The sequence below is a fragment of the Oncorhynchus gorbuscha genome, unplaced genomic scaffold (assembly GCF_021184085.1).
Source record: "Oncorhynchus gorbuscha isolate QuinsamMale2020 ecotype Even-year unplaced genomic scaffold, OgorEven_v1.0 Un_scaffold_3025, whole genome shotgun sequence".
In the NCBI taxonomy this organism is placed as follows: Eukaryota; Metazoa; Chordata; class Actinopteri; order Salmoniformes; family Salmonidae; genus Oncorhynchus; species Oncorhynchus gorbuscha.
Genome location: NW_025747383.1, coordinates 2977 through 20902, shown reverse-complemented (window position 1 = coordinate 20902; position 17926 = coordinate 2977). Strand labels below are relative to the sequence as shown.

General features: G+C 49.0%; 2 protein-coding genes across 3 annotated transcripts in view; one reads left to right on the top strand and one right to left on the bottom strand.

The window, feature by feature from the left end:
* LOC124027237 (ubiquitin thioesterase ZRANB1-like) overlaps positions 1–2213 on the bottom strand; it is a 35811-nt gene extending 33598 nt beyond the window's left edge. Inside the window, exons 1-2 of the mRNA XM_046339698.1 lie at positions 1758–2213; positions 1–1027 (exon numbers count right to left, since the gene is read on the bottom strand). Of these exons, the coding sequence (XP_046195654.1) occupies positions 1–964 (964 nt within the window). The 5' untranslated portion in view covers positions 965–1027; positions 1758–2213. The remainder of the gene's footprint in view (positions 1028–1757) is intronic.
* A 4563-nt stretch (positions 2214–6776) lies between these two features.
* LOC124027238 (4-hydroxyphenylpyruvate dioxygenase-like protein) lies at positions 6777–17213 on the top strand. Of its 2 annotated transcripts, none has more exons than XM_046339701.1 (5): positions 6777–7483; positions 7926–8092; positions 10129–10280; positions 14316–14452; positions 16820–17213. In XM_046339701.1, exons 1-5 carry the CDS (start codon positions 6816–6818, stop codon positions 16974–16976), a joined length of 1281 nt encoding a protein of 426 aa, XP_046195657.1. In that variant the 5' UTR covers positions 6777–6815; the 3' UTR covers positions 16977–17213. The 2 variants fall into 2 exon arrangements, with proteins under 2 accessions (XP_046195657.1, XP_046195656.1); XM_046339700.1 differs by having other exon boundaries at positions 10129–10364.
* The last annotated feature ends 713 nt before the right edge of the window (positions 17214–17926 follow it).

Genomic DNA, 17926 nt, shown 5'->3' with positions numbered 1-17926 from the left:
CTGCACAAGCATTAAGGAACAGCCAGTCCGTTTTCCTCATCCTGTTCTTGATCTGTTTGGTCTTCTTCAAATCAATGTTCTCCGGATGACGATGCTGCTCCTCTCCGCTGCCCATCGCGCCGGCCGCCAGCTCAATCCTCTGGAAGTCCATCTTTACCTCCGCCTCCTTCTTTGAGGTGGGTGGAGATGTCATCCTCTGTCCCAGTCCCTGTCTCTGTCCCCCGCTCAGCCCTCTACTGCAGCTCCCCCCACTCCCTCTCCACCTGGCCCAGTCTCTGTCCTGTTCATTGATGATTGAGGATGTGGAGGAGGGAGACTCCTCGGACTGCCCAGCCAGCTCTATAGGAATAGCCTCCCGGTTGTTAGGTTGAGGCTGTGGGTGGTCGCAGACAATGCACTTCCGCGTCTTGGGATAGTTCTGGTAAGTACAGGCAGTGCAAGTCCAGTGCTGCCCACTGCCACCACCACCACCTCGGATGTTGAGTCTGTTGAGTCTGTTCCGGTCGTTGTACTCCTCTGTACAAGGGTCCATGGGGGGAGGGGCTGGGCGGTGGCCCACATTGGAGCCTGATGTCTGGGGGGCCTCTGTGGGGCTGCATGGGGTCCTCTGGTGCCGCTGACACAGACACTGGGTACAGCGGATGGCACGGGGCCAGTTCAAGTAGGTGCACATCTGACAGGACCATTTGGAGCTATTCTCAGCCATGCTGGGGGGCTTGACACGGGGCCTGGCACTGGAGTCTGGGTAGATGAGGAGGCTACCACAGCTTCCCTCGGGGCTTGGAGGGTCCTGCCATCCACAACTAGGCTCCGTACTAAGACTGCTGGGGCTGCTATTGTAGGTCTCCTTTGTGATTATGGGGCTGCTGGGACACTGTGCACGACACATGGTGCACTTCACAGCGGACGGCCAGTTCTCATAGGTGCAGTAGTCGCAGGCCCACTTCACTCCCACCTCGGTCATCACGGATGAGGTAGAAAGAAAACGGTTCTGTTCCCGTTACCAAGGGGATCAGTATGGCACTGTCTGCGGACACAGAAATGCACAAAAATGTAAGGGATACTTCAGCAAAAAAAAATAGTTTGCATACCATAAAAAAATATATATAAAATGGGTAGATACATAACAAATATGGATAGGGTAAACCTTTTTAGCTGAACAGACAATAAGATAATAATAATAATAATAATAAGTGTTTGGAAAGACCACACATTTATCTGCATTTCATTCCGTTTTTTGTTTTTGTTTAAAGCTTACCAAGGACAGTGTCATGTTCTGTACTCTCCCAACTCAGGACATACTGTCTCGCTAGTAGCTAAGGGGCCCACCACAGACTTCAGTACCTGGACTAAACACTGTAGCTTTGCCAAGCAGCTCAACCCCACCACCACCATTAACGTTAGCTAGCGCGGAATGCTAACTAGTTTTGTTACGGAGAAATCACCTGTCGGGGTTTGAAAACACGGACAGCCATGTTGTTGTTGTTTTATCGTCTGTGTCGGGGGTGAAATATTGAAATAAACACCCCCACCCCACCTCTCAACGTCCCCCGTTTTTTAAAAAGGATATTGTTCGATGTTAACTAATTAGTTAGCTACGCTAGCTAGTTAGCTTGCTAGCTTTGCCAATCTATTAACATTAGCTAACGTTAGCTACTAGCTAGCTAGCTAATCCTATTATACTCAATAACGTTGTCTTTTGTCGTCGATCAATTGCTCGTTGTCATTAGCTACTGAAACCATAGTTACCTAGTTACCTAGTTACCGAACTCGATTGATGAATCGTATCTTTCCCTGTGTACTTTTCCTCCTCCTTGGTCCAGACAAACATAACAAACCTTCAAGTCCTGCCTTTCTAGTCCGTTCTTCTTTCTTTTACTCTCCTTTTTTCTCTCTCACATGTTTATCTTTTGCCGACGTGTAAACTATATGGGAGAAAAAAAATATATATATATATAAAAATGGGACTGTGTTATAGTGTAAAGCTCCCCTTCCGTTTCGCTCTTTATATATCATGTTGTGAATCCGGACTCCATGATGAGTGCGGATGAATCGGTTCTTTTCTGTTGTTGTGATCGGTTCTTTTATGTTGTTGTGATCGGTTCTTTTCTGTTGTTGTGATCGGTTCTTTTCTGTTGTTGCGATCGGTTCTTTTCTGTTGTTGTGATCGGTTCTTTTCTGTTGTTGCGATCGGTTCTTTTCTGTTGTTGTGATCGGTTCTTTTCTGTTGTTGTGATCGGTTCTTTTCTGTTGTTGTGATCGGTTCTTTTCTGTTGTTGTGATCGGTTCTTTTCTGTTGTTGTGATCGGGTTCTTTTCTGTTGTTGTGATCGGTTCTTTTCTGTTGTTGCGATCGGTTCTTTTCTGTTGTTGTGATCGGTTCTTTTCTGTTGTTGTGATCGGTTCTTTTCTGTTGTTGTGATCGGTTCTTTTTTGATGAACGACGGGAACCGAATGGGATTTGTGAAAGGTCGGTTCATTTGACTCTCTCATTTGCTTACTGTTACGATTTAACTGCAGATAAATTATACAACAACAACAACAACAAAAAAGTATCTGAAGATAGTAATTCTTCACCACAAGAACAATCGTTTGTGAGGATACTCAATTCTGTTCCACACCACACGCATTTTTTTTTTTTTTGCAGTGCTTTTTTAATCTGTTTCTCCGTTTATTTTGCAGAGCATCTACATCATTTGGTCAGGTGTAATGTATTTGAAGTCATATGTCAGGATCTGACATGGCGTCAGGCAACTTTTTGGGCTTTACATTGAAGATTTGTACTTTTTTAAAGGTTTTAGGTAGCTTCATTTTTAAACAATTTACCTACTGAACGAAGTGCTGTTTATGAGCCAAATGAACGGTTATTTTAGCTGAACGTAGCCAAATGAACCTCATCTTGGAAAAGACCCTAGGTAATATCACAATTGCAATTCCTTTGGAGAGTCTCAATAGCATTATCCTCTCTCTCCTCGCCTCCTTCTCAAAACCCATTGGAGGACAAGGTCAGAGGGGCGGGACCTCTGGTTTTGTCATCCAATGGGTCTCGAGAAGGGGGATGAGAAGTGAAGGTCCCGTGTGCAGTTGGTAGAGCATGGCGCTTGAAACCCCAGGGTTGTGGGTTCAATTCCCACGGGGCCCAGTACGAAAAAATATTTTTAAAATAATTAAAATGTATCCACTCACTACTGTAAGTCGCTCTGGAAAAGAGCGTCTGCGAAACTGACATAAATGTAGAAGAGAGAGGACGCGAGGATCAAGCAATTGATGTTCTCCCCTTGCGTCATTTCTCCTCGCCACCTCAAAAACCATTGGCTGAGAAGCTCAGAGGTCTCTCCTCTCGAATGCCAAGCCATCAGAAAAATCGCCTGTGTTTTTATTGGCTGCGACGAAGATAGAGGGGAAAGACGTTTTAATCTGACGGATGGAGTAGTACCACAGATTCTTTGGTAGTACATAGATATTTTGAGGATGTTTTTCACCTTTCCCCCAGTCCCCATTTTGCGTTAAAGTGTTTGTTTTCACCCCACCCAGTAGGTGGCGGCAATACACCTTTTTTGGTTGTAGTCAGGCAGAGATGAAAAAGAAGATTGAGGGGGGGAATGCAAAGATCATATAAAATGGTTAAGTGACCGATCTAACGATGGAAATACATGTCCTCAAAGAAGGAAGGAAGGAAGGAAGGAAGGAAGGAAGGAAGGAAGGAAGGAAGGCAGGAGGCGAGATCAGGTGGGACGATTCTAGCCAATGAGAGGGCAGATACACAAAAGGTGTGTAAAGTAAATAAGTAAAACTACTTTAAAGTAATACTTAAGTATTTTTGGGGTGTATCTGTAATTTACTTTACTATTTATATATTTTTTTACAACATTCACTCCACTACATTCCTAAAGAAAATAATGTACTTTTTACTGCATACATTTTCCCTGACACTTAAAAAGTACTTGTTACATTTCAAATGCTCAGGCAGGACAGCAATATGGTCCAATTCACACACCTATCAATATAACATTGTCATCCCTACTGCCTCTGATCTGGCAGACTCACTAAATACAAAATACTGTGTTAGTAAATTATGTTTGGAGTGTTGGAGTGCCTGCCTGTCTAGTTTTCTTAATATCAGGAATTTGATGTGTAGCATTTACATTATCTTTGTACTTTTACTCCAATATAGAGTACTTTTACTCCAATATAGAGTACTTTTACTCCAATATAGAGTACTTTTACCCCAATATAGAGTACTTTTACCCCAATATAGAGTACTTTTACTCCAATATAGAGTACTTTTACTCCAATATAGAGTACTTTTACTCCAATATAGATTACTTTTACTCCAATATAGATTACTTTTACTCCAATATAGAGTATTTTTACTCCAATATAGAGTACTTTTACTCCAATATAGATTACTTTTACTCCAATATAGAGTATTTTTACTCCAATATAGAGTACTTTTACTCCAATATAGAGTACTTTTACTCCAATATAGAGTATTTTTACTCCAATATAGAGTACTTTTACTCCAATATAGAGTATTTTTACTCCAATATAGAGTACTTTTTCCACCGCTGTACTTAAGTACATTTAAAACCAGATACTTTTTAAAACTTTTACTCAAGTAGTATTTTACTGGGTGACTTTCACTTTTACTTGAGTCATTTTCTTTTATTAAGGTATCTTTACTTTTACTCGAGTATGACAGCTGGGTAATTTTTCCACCACAGGGTACATGTGTGAACGACGGTCACAACTAAGGCCTTTTATCAATTAGATCTGCTCACCTCCTGCTGGATACACATCGAGTATCCTCCATGAAAGGTGGAGACCGAGAAGGGGAGGACAATTTTACCGTTTGCCTACGAATTTACACACTCCTCGACCACTCAAACACTTATCGGTTTCAGGGTCACAGAGGAGAGAGGACGGAGGACAGTCTTTTGCCCAAACTAGATAACCCCTAAATAATTTTTCTCAAAGTTGCCATAATGTCACGTGCAACCTAAACATTACAAAACTTTAATTAGATCGTATAATCCTCATGTAATTCGACACTCTCTTCTCGACCTCCGTATAAAAAAGGGGCTCAACTCGCACGGGCAGACAAATCTTCTCGCTTCGCCACTTCCTCTCTGGGAAAATGTCCATATTCTTGCAAGTTACATTTTTTTCTAAAATAACCACTGTGACACTTCAAAATGCTCAGCTGTTTAGCTAAATATATATATACAGTGCCTTGCAAAAGTATTTGGCCCCCTTGAACTTTGCGACCTTTTGCCACATTTCAGACTTCAAACATAAAGATATAAAACTGTATTTTTTTGTGAAGAATCAACAACAAGTGGGACACAATCATGAAGTGGAACGAGCATTCATTATATAATGTTAGTATAATATGAATTATAATGTTAGTATAATATGAATTATAATGTTAGTATAATATTCATTATATAATGTTAGTATAATATTCATTATAATGTTAGTATAATATTCATTATAATGTTAGTATAATATTCATTATATAATGTTAGTATAATGTTAATTATAATGTTAGTATAATATTGCTGTTGCTCTGAGATAAAGACACACAAAGGAACATATTGAGCTAAGTGCAGAGCCAAAGCATAGGGCTGTAAAATAGAGGAATGTATAGTATTTTTAGTATAGCTGGACACGCTAGAAACAGACTACATGAAGGGAAGGTGACACAGGTGCTCGGATAGCTGGACATACCAAGGCCAGAGGGATATACATTTACATTTAAGTCATTTAGCAGACGCTCTTATCCAAAGGAGAGCTTGTCATACTCTTGTATTAAAAGTCTATAATTGAATTCAAAGTTCTTCATTGTGTCATATTTGAACCGATTTTCTACTACACACGTAAAACACAGGCATGCAGTACATACATTATTTTTAGAACATGGAAAGAGTTCTGCCATCGTTGTAACCAAAAGCAGATACTAAGGGGGAGTGACTTTATTTACATATGTGACGTACACAAATACTATGTATGTATAAAAGCAAAGCCAGTGCAAAGAAGCGGCGGCTATTCCGCGGACCAGCACGGCTTTTAATTACTTGTATTAAAGTCTACATTGAATTCAAAATTTCTTCTGAGAATATTATATTTCTATAGACAGTATTATATTTCTATAGACAGTATTATATTTCTATAGACAGTATTATATTTCTATAGACAGTATTATATTTCTATAGACAGTATTATATTTCTATAGACAGTATTATATTTCTATAGACAGTATTATATTATTATATTTCTATTATATTTCTAGTATTATATTTCTATAGACAGTATTATATATTATTATATTTCTATAGACAGTATTATATTTCTATAGACAGTATTATATTATTATATTTCTATAGACAGTATTATATTTCTATAGACAGTATTATATTTCTATAGACAGTATTATATTTCTATAGACAGTATTATATTTCTATAGACAGTATTATATTATTATATTTCTATAGACAGTATTATATTTCTATAGACAGTATTATATTTCTATAGACAGTATTATATTTCTATAGACAGTATTATATTATTATATTTCTATAGACATTATTATATTTCTATAGACAGTATTATATTTCTATAGACAGTATTATATTTCTATAGACAGTATTATATTATTATATTTCTATAGACAGTATTATATTTCTATAGACATTATTATATTTCTATAGACAGTATTATATTTCTATAGACAGTATTATATTTCTATAGACAGTATTATATTTCTGAAACAATTATCTACGACACACACACGCGCCAGTCTACCGTCATAACAAGATGGCAGCCTCCTTGAGCCGGTTGCACCACATTTCACTTCACGTTACAAACGTGGATAAAATAGCGCATGAACTTGTTTCTAAATTTAAGTTTAATTTATTTGTTGCGAGGTTGACGGAGAAGTCAAAACAGTTGGCTTTCAGGAAAGGAGCGGCAGTTTTCGTCGTCAATGAAAGACCATTGAATGGAGTAACACTATCGAGCAAGAGCAACATTCAAACCGGGATAAAGAACGACAAGGATCCGCAATGTCTCTACGATGTCAACCCGCACTATTCCGTCGACACCGCGTCTAACGTCTGTTTCGAAGTAGAAAACGTGGAAAGATCATTCAAGTCCCTTCGCAACATTGGCTGCGATTTCTTGGTGCCTCCGACAGAGGTGTGTGACGAGAAAGGGATTGTCACCTATTCAGTCGTCAAATCAATCGTGGGAAATGTGAACCACACGCTCATTGACACGAGTAAATACAAGGGGAGTTTCTTACCCGGGTTTCAGGAGGTTGAAAACGTGACGGAAAACGGCACACCGGTGTCTGAGAGGACAGAGTCTTCTTGTCCAGTCACTCATTTTGATCACATCACCTATGCTTGTCCGAGACGGTGCACACCGCAAGTGATGAGCTGGTATGAGAGGCACTTTGGCTTCCACAGGTTCTTCATTGACAGGTTAAGTGGCTTTTATTTTAATTTTTATTATGATTCAGCAATTTGAAAATAATGAATTGTTAGATGATGATTGATCATGCATCTCAATTACAAACGGATGCAGTGAATGTAATATGAATGAAAGTTACTGTAAGTTATTGTGAGTATAGAACATTTTGTTGTTGTTTTGGTTGGGCACCAGACCTGTTAGTGCTGTCACGCCACTCTGTGTCATAAGCCAAACATGTGGAATGATAGCACAAACTGGGTTTGGTACCCAGGCTACGCTATAAGGATAAACCCTATAATTAGGCATTTTTAATACTAATTAAATAGCATGTCTATGGGATTAACAATGAAGACAAAATAAATGCTCTTTCTGTAAGTGTTTTGTTTTTCTCCATCTTTTTACAAATGTCCCACCTGGGACAATAAATAAATGGATTCTGTCTGTTTCCCTTAGTAATGAGGATGTGGATGAGGGCTATGTTCTGAACACGGAGGGCATTGGACTGCGTCTCACAGCCATGGAGTACTGGAAATGCAGCCAAACCGGAATCAAGCTTCCCTTCACAGATGACAAACAACCGGACTGCAAGTTTGTCATTGCGGAGTCGCTGCCTGACCAAGGTCATCACTTTCAGAGAGTCGTACCGCTCATTTCTTAAAATGTTTGTTTTTTCCGTGCTTCCTCAAATCCTCTCTTCTCCTCTTTCTCACCTGTTTTGGAAGAGAAGGTCAAAGGTCCCTCATCTTTTAATAGGATTTGAGGAGGTTAGGAGTAGAGGTTGACACGGGAATGAACATTCAGTCCTGTCAACAAAAATATTTCCCCCTGTACTGTCCTGATCCGGCAACAGTTCTATAACCCCAGAACTGTCCTGTCCCTTCCTGATAAAAGTCCATCCCGTACGCAGAAATATGTAGGCTATTATGTTTAAAGACTATTACAAATAATGTAATATTGTGACTGTGATATGTGGTTGTATTGTCTAATTGTAGTTAAATGTTCTGACTGTAGGTGTAACAGTGTTGCTTCCGTCCCACTCATCGCCCTAAAATGTCATGGGGGTTTAGCTATGCTGCTTCAGGCTGCTTGGGCTTGATGGTAAAAGTTGTTGGGGGTTTAGCTATGCTGCTTCAGGCTGCTTGATGGTAAAGTTGTTGGGGGTTTAGCTATGCTGCTTCAGGCTGCTTGGGCTTGATGGTAAAGTTGTTGGGGGTTTAGCTATGCTGCTTCAGGCTGCTTGATGGTAAAGTTGTTGGGGGTTTAGCTATGCTGCTTCAGGCTGCTTGGGCTTGATGGTAAAGTTGTTGGGGGTTTAGCTATGCTGCTTCAGGCTGCTTGGGCTTGATGGTAAAGTTGTTGGGGGGTTTAGCTATGCTGCTTCAGGCTGCTTGGGCTTGATGGTAAAGTTGTTGGGGGGTTTAGCTATGCTGCTTCAGGCTGCTTGGGCTTGATGGTAAAGTTGTTGGGGGGTTTAGCTATGCTGCTTCAGGCTGCTTGATGGTAAAGTTGTTGGGGGTTTAGCTATGCTGCTTCAGGCTGCTTGATGGTAAAGTTGTTGGGGGTTTAGCTATGCTGCTTCAGGCTGCTTGATGGTAGAGTTGTTGGGGGTTTAGCTATGCTGCTTCAGGCTGCTTGGGCTTGATGGTAAAGTTGTTGGGGGGTTTAGCTATGCTGCTTCAGGCTGCTTGGGCTTGATGGTAAGGTTGTTGGGGGTTTAGCTATGCTGCTTGGGCTTGATGGTCAGGTTGTTGGGGGTTTAGCTATGCTGCTTCAGGCTGCTTGATGGTAGTCTAGCCAGGGTACTGTAGGAGGGAGGGGCTGTTAGATGAAGACATGCTAGTCTAGCCAGGGTACTGTAGGAGGGAGGGGCTGTTAGATGAAGACATGCTAGTCTAGCCAGGGTACTGTAGTAGGGAGGGGCTGTTAGATGAAGACATGCTAGTCTAGCCAGGGTACTGTAGGAGGGTGGGGCTGTTAGATGAAGACATGCTAGCCAGGGTACTGTAGGAGGGAGGGGCTGTTAGATGAAGACATGCTAGTCTAGCCAGGGTACTGTAGGAGGGAGGGGCTGTTAGATGAAGACATGCTAGTCTAGCCAGGGTACTGTAGGAGGGAGGGGCTGTTAGATGAAGACATGCTAGCCAGGGTACTGTAGGAGGGAGGGGCTGTTAGATGAAGACATGCTAGCCTAGCCAGGGTACTGTAGGAGGGAGGGGCTGTTAGATGAAGACATGCTAGCCAGGGTACTGTAGGAGGGAGGGGCTGTTAGATGAAGACATGCTAGCCAGGGTACTGTAGGAGGGAGGGGCTGTTAGATGAAGACATGCTAGTCTAGCCAGGGTACTGTAGGAGGGAGGGGCTGTTAGATGAAGACATGCTAGTCTAGCCAGGGTACTGTAGGAGGGAGGGGCTGTTCGATGAAGACATCCTGCGGGTGTCCTGTTTCCGGTGTCAACCTCTAGTTAGGAGAGACGATGTGAGGAATAGATGGATTGAGAGAAAGAGCCAATGCATTTACCCATGACCAATTTTCATTATAATGAATTACCACCTGCCGAGACCTGAATGGTGTCCATCTCTGTCTGGATGGTGTCTGAATGGTGTCTGAATGGTGTCTATCTCGGTCTGGATGGTGTCTGAATGGTGTCTGTTTCAGGCAGTAACCAGGTGGACACCTTTCTGGAGCAGCACGGAGGCCCAGGGATCCAGCACATTGGATTGTACACACAGGACATCGTGTCCACAGCACAGACCATGGGCCGGGCAGGAGTCCACTTCTTCTCTCCTCCTCCTGCCTACTACACCAAGGTTTGTCTCACTCCGTCACCATGGCACCCAATGGCTCATCCCCAAACGGAACCCCTAGAGGATTTGATTGGTATAAGCAATATGGTGAAACTTCCACTTAGCCTATCAGAGAGCAGGGTGGAGCTACTACCATATTGATTGCACCTAATAATTATACATTTAACTTTTTATAGCACTTTTCATAATCTACAATCTCCTTCGCATGTCCGTCCGTCGGTCTCTCGCGCGTGTCCGTCCGTCGGTCTCTCGCGCGTGTCCGTCCGTCGGTCTCTCGCGCGTGTCCGTCCGTCGGTCTCTGGCGCGTGTCCGTCCGTCCGTCGGTCTCTCGCGTGTCCGTCCGGTCCGCGGTCCGTCCGTCCGTCGCGTGTCCGTGTCCGTCCGTCGGTCTCGCGCGTGTCCGTCCGTCCGTCGGTCTCTCGCGTGTCCGTCCGTCCGTCCGTCCGTCCGTCGGTCTCTCGCGCGTGTCCGTCCGTCCGTCGGTCTCGCGCGTGTCCGTCCGTCCGTCGGTCTCTCGCGCGTGTCCGTCCGTCCGTCGGGTCTCGCGCGTGTCCGTCCGTCCGTCGGTCTCTCGCGCGTGTCCGTCCGTCCGTCGGTCTCGCGCGTGTCCGTCCGTCCGTCGGTCTCTCGCGCGTGTCCGTCCGTCCGTCGGTCTCTCGCGCGTGTCCGTCCGTCCGTCGGTCTCGCGCGCGTGTCCGTCCGTCCGTCGGTCTCTCGCGCGTGTCCGTCCGTCCGTCGGTCTCGCGCGTGTCCGTGTCCGTCCGTCCGTCGGTCTCTCGCGCGTGTCCGTCCGTCCGTCGGTCTCTCGCGCGTGTCCGTCCGTCCGTCTCGGTCGCGCGTGTCCGTCCGTCGGTCTCTCGCGCGTGTCCGTCCGTCGGTCTCTCGCGCGTGTCCGTCCGTCGGTCTCTCGCGCGTGTCCGTCCGTCCGTCCGTCCGTCGGTCTCTCGCGCGTGTCCGTCCGTCGGTCTCTCGCGCGTCCGTCCGTCCGTCGTCCGTCCGTCGGTCTCTCGTCGCGTCCGTCCGTCGGTCGGTCTCTCGTCCGTCGTCCGTCCGTCCGTCGGTCTCTCGCGCGTGTCCGTCCGTCCGTCGGTCTCTCGCGCGTGTCCGTCCGTCCGTCGGTCTCTCGCGTCCGTCCGTCCGTCCGTCCGTCGGTCGTCCGTCGTCCGTGTCCGTCCGTCCGTCGTCGGTCTCTCGCGCGTGTCCGTCCGTCCGTCCGTCGGTCTCTCGCGCGTGTCCGTCCGTCCGTCCGTCCGTCGGTCGTCGGTGTCCGTCCGTCCGTCCGTCGGTCCGTCAGCGTGTCCGTCCGTCCGGTCGGTCTCGCGCGTGTCCGTCCGTCCGTCCGTCGGTCTCTCGCGTGTCCGTGTCCGTCCGTCCGTCGGTCTCTCGCGCGTGTCCGTCCGTCCGTCGGTCTCTCGCGCGTGTCCGTCCGTCCGTCGGTCTCTCGCGCGTGTCCGTCCGTCCGTCGGTCTCTCGCGCGTGTCCGTCCGTCCGTCCGTCGGTCTCTCGCGCGTGTCCGTCCGTCCGTCCGTCGGTCTCGCGCGTGTCCGTCCGTCCGTCGGTCGGTCGGTCTCGCGCGTGTCCGTCCGTCCGTCGGTCGGTCTCTCGCGCGTGTCCGTCCGTCCGTCGGTCGGTCTCTCGCGCGTGTCCGTCCGTCGGTCGGTCTCTCGCGCGTGTCCGTCCGTCGGTCGGTCTCTCGCGCGTCCGTCCGTCCGTCGGTCTCTCGCGCGTGTCCGTCCGTCCGTCGGTCTCTCGCGCGTGTCCGTCCGTCGTCCGTCGGTCTCTCGCGCGTGTCCGTCCGTCCGTCGTGTCCGTCGTCCGTCGTCCGTCCGTCGGTCCTCGTCGTCCGTCCGTCCGTCGGTCGGTCTCGCGCGTGTCCGTCCGTCCGTCCGTCGGTCTCGCGCGTGTCCGTCCGTCCGTCCGTCGGTCTCGCGTGTCCGTCCGTCCGTCCGTCGGTCTCTCGCGCGTGTCCGTCCGTCCGTCGGTCGTCTCGCGTCCGTCCGTCCGTCCGTCGGTCTCTCGCGTGTCCGTCCGTCCGTCGGTCTCTCGCGCGTGTCCGTCCGTCCGTCCGTCGGTCCTCGCGCGTGTCCGTCGTCGTCCGTCCGTCCGTCCGTCGTCGGTCCGCGCGTGTCCGTCCGTCCGTCCGTCCGTTCGCCGTCCGTCGTCCGTCCGTCGGTCTCGCGCGTGTCCGTCCGTCCGTCGGTCTCTCGCGCGTGTCCGTCCGTCCGTCGGTCTCTCTCGCGTGTCCGTCCGTCCGTCGGTCTCTCCGCCGTCCGTCCGTCCGTCCGTCCGGTCTCTCGGCGCGTGTCCGTCCGTCCGGTCGGTCTCTCGCGCGTGTCCGTCCGGTCCGTCGGTCTCTCGCGTGTCCGTCCGTCCGTCGGTCTCGTCGGCGTCCGTCCGTCCGTCGGTCTCTCGCGCGTGTCCGTCCGTCCGTCTCTCGCGCGTGTCCGTCCGTCGGTCTCTCGCGCGTGTCCGTCCGTCCGTCGTCTCGCGCGTGTCCGTCCGTCCGTCGGTCTCTCGCGCGCGTGTCCGTCCGTCCGTCGGTCTCGCGCGTGTCCGTCCGTCCGTCCGTCGGTCTCCGTCGTCCGTGTCCGTCCGTCCGTCCGTCGGTCTCTCGCGCGTGTCCGTCCGTCCGTCCGTCGGTCTCTGGCGCGTGTCCGTCCGTCCGTCGGTCTCTCGCGCGTCCGTCCGTCCGTCCGTCCGTCCGTCGGTCTCTCGCGCGTGTCCGTCCGTCCGTCCGTCGGTCTCTCGCGCGTGTCCGTCCGTCCGTCCGTCGGTCTCTCGCGCGTGTCCGTCCGTCCGTCGGGTCTCTCGCGCGTGTCCGTCCGTCCGTCTCCGCGTGTCCGTCCGTCGGTCTCTCGCGCGTGTCCGTCCGTCCGTCGGTCTCTCGCGCGTGTCCGTCCGTCGGTCGGTCGGTCTCGTCTCCGCGTGTCCGTCCGTCGGTCGGTCGGTCTCGCGCGTGTCCGTCCGTCCGTCGGTCGGTCGGTCTCTCGCGCGTGTCCGTCCGTCCGTCGGTCTCTCGCGCGTGTCCGTCCGTCGGTCTCTCGCGCGTGTCCGTCCGTCGGTCTCTCGCGCGTGTCCGTCCGTCCGTCGGTCTCTCGCGCGTGTCCGTCCGTCCGTCCGTCCGTCGGTCTCGCGCGCGTCCGTCCGTCCGTCCGTCTCTCGCGCGTGTCCGTCCGTCCGTCGGTCTCTCGCGCGTGTCCGTCCGTCCGTCCGTCGGTCTCTCGCGCGCGTGTCCGTCCGTCCGTCGGTCTCGCGCGTGTGTCCGTCCGCCCGTCTCTCACGCATGTCCGTCCGCCCGTCTCTCACGTCCATCCGTCTCTCACGCGTGTCCGTCCGTCTCTAACTTGTGAATGAAAAAGGTGTGTGAGATGCCCCAATGCATTGTGGTACATGGATCATTCAAAGGAACCCAAACAGTCCTCTGTAGCTCTACATGCATCTACAGGAAGTTGTTTTCTGTAAGTAGGAAGTTGTAGCGTCATTGAACACGACAGGAAGTTGTTTTCTGGAAGTAGGAAGTTGTAGCGTCATTGAACACGACAGGAAGTTGTTTTCTTGAAGTAGGAAGTTGTAGCGTGATTGAACACGACAGGAAGTTGTAGCGTGATTGAACACTGTTAGTGTTGTTGGTTGATTTCCTCTCCACTACGCTGAGGACGCGTCCCAGGTCTTACAGCTCCTTGGTGGGTATTTAGCATGTCAGATAATCACATCGTACGACAAAGCCGTCTGACGCCCGACTGCACAACGGATGACGTGGCACGCAACCATTGGTTAATGAAACGCCTACGCATCTTGTCAGGCAGGAAGTCTAACGTTACGTCTACTACCACTGTGCTCGTTGACCCCGTGTCTGTCCTGTGGCAGGAAGTCGAACATTACGTCTACTACCACTGTGTCTGTCCTGTGGCAGGAAGTCTAACTTTACGTATGCTACCACTGTGCCCTTTGACCCCTGTGTCTGTCCTGTGGCAGGAAGTCTAACGTTACATCTACTACCACTGTGCTCGTTGACCCCTGTGTCTTGTCCTGTGGCAGGTGGGTAAGCAGCAGGAGATAGAGGACGCAGGTTACGACCCCCAGATGCTGTCTCAGCACAGCATCCTCCTGGACACAGACCTGCGCCAGGTCCAGACTGACCCCTCCTGTCAGACTACGGACACGCAGAAGAAAAGGTACCAGATTCGTTAGCCTGTAGGTATCAAATGCTAGTGTTCCTAAAAGACTGTCGTGGGTTTTCAATATAGTACTTTATTTCAGCTCTGATGAGACCACAGTATGTCTACTGCTCTGCTTCATCACAACACAGAGTGTCGGGGTCAGAGTGTCGGGGTCAGAGTGTCGGGGTCAGAGTGTCGAGGTCAGAGTGTCGGGGTCAGAGTGTCGGGGTCAGAGTGTCGAGGTCAGAGTGTCGAGGTCAGAGTGTCGAGGTCAGAGTGTCGAGGTCAGAGTGTCGAGACCGGTCAGTCGGAGTATAAATGTTTTCTAATGATGATCAGAAACCACCTTCAAGGAAGTGAGACACCCAGTGTCCTTTTACTGACTGACTGAGGTCGAAGCTACCCAATATATCTAACCTATGTTTTCCTCTCTTCTCATTCCCTCGAAACAGATACCTGCTCCAGGCGTTCACCCAGCCCATCTTCTCATTCCCAGATACCTGCTCCAGGCGTTCACCCAGACCATCTTCTCATTCCCCGAAACAGATACCTGCTCCAGGCGTTCACCCAGCCCATCTTCTCATTCCCAGATACCTGCTCCAGGCGTTCACCCAGCCCATCTTCTCATTCCCAGATACCTGCTCAGGCGTTCACCCAGCCCATCTTCTCATTCCCAGATACCTGCTCCAGGCGTTCACCCAGCCCATCTTCTCATTCCCAGATACCTGCTCCAGGCGTTCACCCAGACCTTCTTCTCATTCCCTCGAAACAGATACCTGCTCCAGGCGTTCACCCAGCCCATCTTCTCATTCCCAGATACCTGCTCCAGGCGTTCAGGAAGCCCATCTTCTCATTCCCTCTAAACAGATACCTGCTCCAGGCGTTCACCCAGCCCATCTTCTCATTCCCTCTAAACAGATACCTGCTCCAGGCGTTCACCCATCTTCTCATTCCCTCTAAACAGATACCTGCTCCAGGCGTTCACCCATCTTCTCATTCCCAGATACCTGCTCCAGGCGTTCACCAAGCCCATCTTCTCATTCCCTCTAAACAGATACCTGCTCCAGGCGTTCACCAAGCCCATCTTCTCATTCCCAGATACCTGCTCCAGGCGTTCACCAAGCCCATCTTCTCATTCCCAGATACCTGTCTCAGGCGTTCAGCATCCATCTCTCATTCACAGATACCTGCTCCAGGCGTTCACCCAGCCCATCTTCTCATTCCCTCTAAACAGATACCTGCTCCAGGTGTTCACCCAGCCCATCTTCTCATTCCCAGATACCTGCTCCATAGGTTCACCCAGCCCATCTTCTCTAAACAGATACCTGCTCCAGGCGTTCACCAAGCCCATCTTCTCATTCCCAGATACCTGCTCCAGGCGTTCACCAAGCCCATCTTCTCATTCCCAGATACCTGCTCCAGGCATTCACCCAGGTGCCCATCTTCTCATTCCCTCTAGACAGATACCTGCTCCAGGCGTTCACCAAGCCCATCTTCTCATTCCCAGATACCTGCTCCAGGCGTTCACCAAGCCCATCTTCTCATTCCCAGATACCTGCTCAGGCGTTCACCAAGCCCATCTTCTCATTCCCAGATACCTGCTCCAGGCGTTCACCCAGCCCATCTTCTCATTCTCTAAACAGATACCTGCTCCAGGTGTTCACCCAGCCCATCTTCTCATTCCCAGATACCTGCTCCAGGCGTTCACCAAGCCCATCTTCTCATTCCCAGATACCTGCTCCAGGCGTTCACCAAGCCCATCTTCTCATTCCCAGATACCTGCTCCAGGCGTTCACCCAGCCCATCTTCTCATTCCCTCTAAACAGATACCTGCTCCAGGTGTTCACCCAGCCCATCTTCTCATTCCCAGATACCTGCTCCAGGCGTTCACCCAGCCCATCTTCTCATTCCCAGATACCTGCTCCAGGCGTTCACCAAGCCCATCTTCTCATTCCCAGATACCCGCTCCAGGCGTTCACCCAGCCCATCTTCTCATTCCCAGATACCTGCTCCAGGCGTTCACCAAGCCCATCTTCTCATTCCCTCTAAACAGATACCTGCTCCAGGCGTTCACCCAGCCCATCTTCTCATTCCCTCTAAACAGATACCTGCTCCAGGCGTTCACCAAGCCCATCTTCTCATTCCCAGATACCTGCTCCAGGCGTTCACCAAGCCCATCTTCTCATTCCCAGATACCTGCTCCAGGCGTTCACCCAGCCCATCTTCTCATTCCCTCTAAACAGATACCTGCTCCAGGTGTTCACCAAGCCCATCTTCTCATTCCCAGATACCTGCTCCAGGTGTTCACCAAGCCCATCTTCTCATTCCCAGATACCTGCTCCAGGCGTTCACCAAGCCCATCTTCTCATTCCCTCTAAACAGATACCTGCTCCAGGTGTTCACCAAGCCCATCTTCTCAGAGGACACCTTCTTCCTGGAGCTAATTGAGAGGAGAGGTGCGTCAGGGTTCGGAGAGGGGAACATCAAAGCTCTGTGGAGGTCTGTCCAGGCAAACATGGACACAGAGAGGGCAGACTGAGGAACAAGGAGAGAACACGACTCCCAGAACATAACCCCAGAACCGAAGCACTGCCACAGCGCCTAACATTTTACAGCGAACACTGCAGCGAACTCCTTCCTCCGCTACTCTTTCATCTGTGTGAGGCTAAAATACACAGAGTTTCCCGGGGAAGCTGTGGAGCGCCGAGGAAGCTGTGGAGCGCCGGGGAAGCTGTGGAGCGCCGGGGAAGCTGTGGAGCGCCGGGGAAGCTGTGGAGCGCCGAGGAAGCTGGGGAAGCTGTGGCCCGCCGGGGAAGCATTGAATGATTGTGTTTATGAGTCTGTTATTAAATGTGTATGTTTTAATGATTTTTCATTAAACCATGTATGGCTAATATTTTATGGCCTTTATAAATGAATTCATGTGGGCAGAATATTATACCTCAAGGCTACAGTTCCGGTCAGAAGTTGAGTTTTCTTTAGTTTTACTATTTTCTACGTTGTAGAATAATAGTGAAGACATCAGAACTATATAAAATAACACATATGGAATCATGTAGTAAACAAATAAAAGTGTTAAACACATGTAAATATATTTTAGATTCTTCAAAATAGCCTCCATTTGCTTTTACAGTTTTCCACACTCTTGGCGTTCACTCAACCAGATTCATGAGGATCTCTCGTTCAATCGTCTTGAAGGAGGTCTTTGGTGGTGGAAAACCAGCTAGTTGCTGCTCCCATTCTCATTTCACCTCTTCGCTGCTGTCGTTGCAATGCCTCAGTGAACTTCCAACCGGTGGATTATAGGTCTGTTACGGTGACCAAATTACTTCCACACCGGCGGTCAAATTCAACGTGACCGTTTAGCTGATGGTCATTAGTAGCCTACCAAACTTGCTAACTGTGGTACTCAGCATTCTGTCTCTAATCTCTCTGACATCAATGCAAATGTTGTGGAAAATCTAATCAAACATTAAAGTTTGTGTTGCG

Excerpts from the sequence above, each read along its gene's own strand:
- LOC124027238 (XM_046339700.1), top strand. The coding sequence starts at position 6,816 with ATGGCAGCCTCCTTGAGCCGGTTGCACCACATTTCACTTCACGTTACA. Across the intron at positions 7,484-7,925 it reads CACAGGTTCTTCATTGACAG|TAATGAGGATGTGGATGAGG; the intron begins GTTAAGTGGCTT and ends TGTTTCCCTTAG. Across the intron at positions 8,093-10,128 it reads GGAGTCGCTGCCTGACCAAG|GCAGTAACCAGGTGGACACC; the intron begins GTCATCACTTTC and ends TGTCTGTTTCAG.